The sequence below is a fragment of the Cupressus sempervirens genome, chromosome 4 (assembly GCF_028749045.1).
Source record: "Cupressus sempervirens isolate cs-2001-9-10 chromosome 4, ASM2874904v1, whole genome shotgun sequence".
Taxonomy (NCBI): domain Eukaryota; kingdom Viridiplantae; phylum Streptophyta; class Pinopsida; order Cupressales; family Cupressaceae; genus Cupressus; species Cupressus sempervirens.
In genome coordinates, this window is record NC_143121.1 from 531,916,526 (window position 1) to 531,924,084 (window position 7,559).

Sequence of the window (7,559 nt, forward strand, 5' to 3'; positions counted from 1 at the left end):
ATGTTCTTGACACTTGTAGGATAAGGGGCAAGTTGCTATGATGTGAATGTTGCGTGCTCTTGGGCTTTGGACTGGGTGATTTACTGGTGCCCTTTCAAGTTTCCTACCAAGACTATTTATGATTAATTATGAGATGGTCAGATAGACATAATCCCTATCTTAATCTCCTTATTCACTAGGAATATTTGTTCATTATTTCTCAAAATTGTTGATGACTAACAGAGTTCACTTTAGTATGTTATTGTTGGAATTATTGTTTAAGAGTAAAAAACAGGTAAACTCCAATTAGGGGACGTTATAATTTTTTTGTTGCTTAGTCCCAACCCCCAATGAAAAATTTGGGCTAGTTTTTGCCAAGTCCCAACTCTGAGTCAAGATTTTGGGCTGTCGAGATTTTGTAGAGTCCAATTGCTTGAATTATGATGCTGACTCTGCTTCAAAATAAATCTTCCCCTTGCCAACGTGAAATGTGGTTTGTAGTGGATGGTTATATTCTTGTTTCATTATTTCATTTCATGGAAAGTGAAAGTGTGAGTCGTTTTGTCGAGTCATTTATGAGATGGCTGCACTGAGCTTCGGCTTGCAGAAAATAGATGAATATATCCTAAAACGCCTCCTTTAAATGGCAACGGCTGTAAGGATAATGGAATGACTTAGAAGCTTGGATTTAAGCCTACTTGTTGCCATTTGCTTTGGTTTGATATAATCCGAGGCCTTCTGTTAATCTGTTTTCTCATCCATGCATTTCATCTGGATATAGGCACCTAAGCTTCACCTAAAGAACAGCTCTTTTCAAGGGAATAGTTCTATAAGACATTTTGTTAAACAGTCGATACCTCCGCTCTGACATGCTTGTACCATTCACCAGAATAACAATCTACACATTAAAAAAAGCCTAATAAAACTCCAGTCATCAAGGTATGTTGAAGAGTACTCGATTATTGCAAAGAGTTCGACAATATGCTTCGCAGACTTACAAATTGCAAGTGAGCACCACGCAGTAACCCATTCAACAAAACAGTAGTTCAGTATTCATCCGGTGTTTTTATTTGCTCAACTTTCGATATTTGAATCTTTTATTTTCATTACTAATTCACAAATTTTAATTCTGTCAGCATGATAAAAGTTTGATGAATCTCAACAAATACGGAAAAAGACATATCTATGTACAGAAAATCCATATCCCACATGCATCTTCCAGAACATCATTTATCATCCCATTAGCGACGCGATTTCTCTCTGGTTTCTCATATCCGGTAACTATCGCATGCTAAATTAGAGGTCATTGCAGGCCTGATATATAATCTGCATGAGTTTGCAAATAAAAGTATCACCTGGATTCATGCGTGTTATGATGCGTATATAATTGGGACAATTGAATTGCAAATAGAAATATTTGAATCATTAAAATCTGTCTTTCATATTCTTCACACAATAAAATGGACTTCCAAAACCTCGTGATTATTCGATGAATTCAACTCACATATATAGGAACAAAAAAGTAATTGCAGAAAAAAAAATACTGACCAAATTCCTTAGGTTGTTTAAGTTCGTTAAGGAATACTCTTTTGGCTTGTGCCATTACACGCAGACCTCTCGTCCCAATTTCCCCTTTCCACTTGAGCTGCAAGCGTGATGGCTTCTGCTGCCAGCAAAATCGAGGGAGAGATTTAGAACTAACCGAGAGCAGAGGTGTGAGAACAGACGGAAGGGGTAGTGCTCGCGCCGAAGATTTCACATATGTTAGCATTCTTCACTGAAAGCTAAAATCTACTGAATATCAACAGTCAGCCATATCAGCACTTAAATGCAACATTTTTTTATGGGTCACAGCATTGGCCAGTCATTGCGGGGCTTTAGCTTGACCAGATTTTGGATTTGAGCTCGTTTTAGACTGAACTGTAATGAATTTACTGTGTTTCTGTTGTCCTCTCTTCTTTTCATTTACTTGTTCTTGGAAATTGCTAGTTAAATCCAGAGAATTAAGCAATGGAATGAATTTAAATTTGGCTCTGAAACCACAATAAAATGTAAAATATTTTAATATGAAATAGGATATCCTACATCCACGTTGCCAAGAGGAGACACATTTGGTTCAGAAATAGGAGGATGTTACCGAGAGGAGACGCATTTGGAAAAAAGAAGTTAATTAATTAATAATTAATATGGATAAAGGGTTTGGTTTTAAAGTAATTTAAAATATGGGATAATACGATAATAAAATATATGATTATTTAATTTTAAATATGGTGGTTGAATGGTATGTTATTTATATATTATTCAGGGGTAAAATGAGGGTGTTGATTCTTAAGGCCCTAGCACAACCAAAAAGCAATTAAAATAGAACTATTAACAACAATCATCATAGGTCATAGTTAGCTTGCATATAACCTTTGAAATTATCACCACAATATAAAGTAGTATCATTCTTAATAGAAAAGCCAAATTTTCCTCTTATAGCTTAAAACATAGAACAATGAATTAGAGTCCAATAAGACAACCAGGCTAACAAGAGAATATTCACAAAAACTCCACTAGGGTAGGGGGTCATAGTGCCAACCAACAAGTGATTAAGCATTGTAGGATGCTTTGATGTCACAACTTAAGTGGTACAACACATGTGTCCAATCTTTTATAAGGAATTTGAACAAATCCTTATAATTACCTTCATCTTTCTTGTCATCACCAAGCATCTCGAGTTGTAGCTGGCACAAGGAAGTTGCCAAGTTATGCATCACCTTAAGACTAAATCTAGAAATTCTTTCAAATATTTATTTCACTTCACTCAATATGTTTTTTAAGTTGCCCACATCACTCTATAGGTTAACCAAATGTGATGCAGAAGTTGCATTGGAGTTAGGTGGAATGAAGTTATCCTCATTTTCGGCAACATGTTTAGACAAAGATCAATGGGTCGCTCCACCTTATCAGAAGTAGGAACATCAACTTGTTAGAGGTAGACTTATTTGAATTGCCACTAGCATCAGCATCTATATCTTCACACTCCATAGTCTTGGCCTTGTCACTTTACATTTCAATTTTTTTGATTCTCCCACTTAGTGTTATCCTCAATGTCATAATCTTTTCTTTGTCATTTCTTTGTAGACCTAATGGCCAACTTATTGGATTTATGAGCTGTGTTATGTTCCTACTCTGCATCATCCTCATCTTTGTTGTTTACCTCCTACGAAAATTAGATTTTTATTTTTTTTGGGGGGGGGTGGAGGTGGGGATTTTTTTCTTATGAATTATTTTGCTTCTACACTAGTCTTAGAGGCTAAGTTATCAAAGTTTCATAAGTCGATAGCATCAAGACGACAGGCAATTTCAAGGGCTCTTGGATGTCTAATACCCTTCTTACTTTTCCCTGGCAAATTCATGATGCTAGCAGGCATGGGGGACTATGAAGTAAGGCCCTCATAGACAACAATGGTTTGGGGGAAAGAGAGCCAAGTGGAATTGGTATAGCCTAAAAATGAGGCTCTAATGCAAGGGAATGAATTTCTAACCTTGGTATATCAAACACATAACTCTCAATGGAATTTAATAAGAAAAAAAGGAAACAATATGATTTCATGATTCATAAAATGGTCGAGGAGGGGCATATGGTAAAAGTAATAACCTTTAAAGTGTCATCATGTGTGAATTACTTCATAAGCATCAGGTGGCTGGAGGATTTTTTTTCTTATGGATTCTTTCACTTCTACACTAGCCTTAGAGGCTAAGGTATCAAAGTTTAATTTGTTGATAACATCAAGACGAGAGGCAATTTCAAGGGATCTTGGATGCCTACTACCTGTCTCACTTTTCCCTAGTGAATTCATGATGCTAGCAAACAGGGGGGGACTATGAAGCAAGGGCCTCATAGACAACAATGGGTTTGTGGAAAAGAGAGGCCAGTGGAATTGTTATAATCTAAAAAGGAGACCCTGATGCAAGGGAATAGGTTTCTTACCCTAAGTGTAGACACTTACCTTGGTATCAAACACAAAACTCTCAATGGAATTTAATAAGAAAAAAAGAAAACAGTATGATTTCATGATTCATAAAATGGTTAAGGAGGGGCATATGGTAAAATTAATATACTTTAAAGTGCCTTCAAGTGTGAAATACTTTATAAGCATCGAACAAACCTAGTCCCAAGGTGGTGAAAGTTGAGCATTGTCATAGCCTCCCTATTGGGAATTAGTGTTCATGTAGGTAATATAAATGAGTATGTGTGGGTGGTGAATTAATTTAATATTATTATTAGTCATATATTTTTGTTAAGTAGGTTATTTTATTAGGGGTTGTATGATGATTTGTGAAAACAACACAATTTATTTAGGAACGTTATTCCCTACAAAATAGGATTTAAAAATCTTATAAATATATGAGCATGTATTGAATGAAAATTTTGAAGTATGAATTTATTGTGTAATATTTTACGACTTCTATTTGACTCTAGTGTACCAAATTGTCTTTTACTTTCTACATTATTTCTAAGGCCACACTCCATGTAAAGAACATATTCAAGATGTCATTATCAACTACCCAACTAGTCTCTTCCATTTCTTTTTATCTATAGATAACCTAGTAACCTTAGCAATGACCTCCTCACCAATCTCAAAGGAGATATCCCCAACAATTACTCTCTTATTTTCGTAGGTGCTAGAAAATGAGACATACAAGACCTCATCAAATTTGTTAATGGATTCAAAAAAGTTAGAAAAATGCCTTCTTTACAAGTATGCCACACATTGGGGTCATTCTAGAAATCATTTGACTTTCTAGACTCGATGTGGACTTGGTCTCCCATATCAAATCAACTCTCAAACAAAACTTGCAACCCTTGATAAGGTTAAGGAAACTTGTCATTGTCACATTTATTTAAATGAAAGATAAGTATGTGTCCATCCAGTTGGGTACTATCATTGAACTGTCCCCCAAAGAGAGAAGGCTCATGTGACCAAAATTTTCCACAAGCAAGAGTCTTTTCAATATGGCATATAATGGGTACACATGATAATGATAGGAATAATGATAAATGCTAACGTGACTATTTGTGACCTTTACATAATATCACTCATCATTATAGAGTACTCTTTGAGATTATAGTAATTTTCATGAGTACTTAGGGGCCACCTAAGAAAATTATTACACCACAGATGGTATTTAGTGTCTCAGTAGGAAATAATCTTCCATAAGTTAGCATTGTCATGCTATATCATCATTCTCATGTTTAAATTCAATCTATTTTCAGTAGTGTAACACTTCTACTCAGTGCAAAATGAAGTTAGGGTTATAAAAGACCCAATACCAAAAGGTACAAAGGAGGCATCCCAACCAATACAAACTTTACACGTCATCTCTAATGGAAGCTAGAAACTCTCCATTCAAGAGAGTTTGAATGTTTATTGAAAGAAAGTGGATATTTTATCAACACCTCAACCCTTCTAGATTGTAACCATTAGCAACAAGAGAGTCTACTATTGCATTTTCCTCCCTTTAAACATGGTTGATAATCAATCAATCAAATCTCAGTTTGAGCTTGTAAATATCCCACAGATTGCCCTCAATAGACCAATTGTCTTTTCATAGTCCTTTCACAACATCAATGATAAGATTGGAGTCCCTTTTAGTTAAGAGAATTCTCATACCAATAATGAATGGTACCCTTAGCCCCCAAAGAAGGTGCATTCCTTGTGCTTGTTTATTTATCTATTTAGGATTTGCACCACTATAAGCTATTGTAAGAATTTGGTATAGCTCTGATACCATGTAAAAATGCAATGCTCTACATACAATGTGATGCAATGCAATCTCTCTGAAAACGAAGAAAGAGGGAAAACCTCCTCCAAAAAGAGAGATGAAGTAGTACAAGATGCATGCAAGGATGGAGTAATCAAGACCCCCCATATATCATGCATGTACAAGCATATATCCCCCATAAGAAAAAAATACATGATGGTATCCCCCCATATTGAACAATCTCCTACAAGGATGTCATGAAGATAAAAAAGTACCAATGTCTACAAATGACATTTCTCCCTTTAGGAAGAAGATACACCAAGTATAAGTGCAAGTATACTTCCCATGGTGGATAGGAAGATGGATGAGGAATCCATATGTAGTATGCTATGGATGATGCCTCTAAAGTCTACTTATATGTTGACATGTCCTTGATGAATGTACATGCCACAAGCCAATCTGGTAGATGCCCAAAAGAAGGTGGTAAACAAGGTAACATGTCCATGTATGAAAGTGAATCAAACTTCAAAGACAAGGAATCATCCTTATAGGAAGATATGAGAAGAGAAGCAATGTAGCCTCTCCTTAATGATGAATGCACACCCATGAAAGAAGCTCCTTGATGACTGAAGAAGTTGCACCATGTAAACTGAATGATGTTCTTCCTTGTAGGAAGAAGTGGTGCCATAGGTGTAGTAGAGAATGCTCCCCAACTAGTAGGAATAATCCTCAAAAGATATGATGTCTGAGGAAACTGGAATACAATCTCCAAAGACTTATATGTCTCCTTTGAAGTAAAAGAATCCTCCTCCAACTTCTGAAAAGAAGTGTCCACAATCATGTCAGTCTCAAAAGAAAGATCAAGTGGTTGAGGGTCAAAGTGTTCTCTAGCAACAAGTGAAGAAGAATTCTCCTCAACAAAGAGAAGATGGATGTCATCAATAATGTCTCCCACATCTTCAATGTGAGACTCCACAAACAACACTGCAATGTATGGAAGAAAGTCATCCCATGAAGCTAAAATAGGAAGACATGGTGTTTCCTGTTGCTATAGCTCTAATACCATGTAAGAATTTGCCTAAGGCAATAATTCAACACCAAGATCAAGAAGCTCAATAGATAGCACAAGAGAGACTAATGATGATCAAATGATAATGGATATCTAATGATTGGATGAATACATCATAGAAGTGCCTTGTATATAAAGGCAACTAGAATGACTAGGAGTCAACAAAGAGATAAACATCACAACTAAGCACTTGTCCACCAAAAGTGGATTATCCTCCATTGAGCACAGGAGTTTGTGCGATGATGAGAGGATAAGTTTACATAGGTGTATCTCATAAAGAGATGTTGTAGACACCATGTGCTCAAATAAGTTTCTAACTCCTGTGTTGTCAACAAGACAACTCATATGTCTATGCATATTCCAAAGTGTCTACATGACAACTAATATAAAAATGCATTATCTTAAGTAAACTTAAGTAAAGTGTAATAATAATTAATTATTTACACTAACAACTACAACAAAATTCCCTATCTCTATTCTTTTTACCCCTCTAGCAACAATTTACCCATTAGAATTTGCTTCATCATACTATCAAAGTTGAGCATGAACCATCCAAACATAAGAGTGGCACATATTGCATTTTTTCTTTTTCTTTTTTTAGAGAAGTCAAACTTCCCACATGAATCCTAGATTCTCCAACACCTTGGAATTGGATAATTAAGAGGAGAGAGATGAATATGGGGTAAGCCCTTCCTGTGACAATCAACTTTCTAGTAGAGTTCTATGGAAAATATGAAAAATAACATTAGATGGACATTCT

The 7,559-nt window shown here is 35.7% G+C and overlaps 1 protein-coding gene across 1 annotated transcript in view; it reads right to left on the reverse strand.

Annotated features, from left to right (window-relative positions):
• Window positions 1-2,086, reverse strand: part of PDF1B (peptide deformylase 1B) — a 187,862-nt gene extending 185,776 nt beyond the window's left edge. Inside the window, exon 1 of the mRNA XM_089825795.1 lies at window positions 1,528-2,086. Coding sequence (XP_089681921.1) covers window positions 1,528-1,750 — 223 coding nt within the window. The 5' untranslated portion in view covers window positions 1,751-2,086. The remainder of the gene's footprint in view (window positions 1-1,527) is intronic.
• Window positions 2,087-7,559: the final 5,473 nt, after the last annotated feature.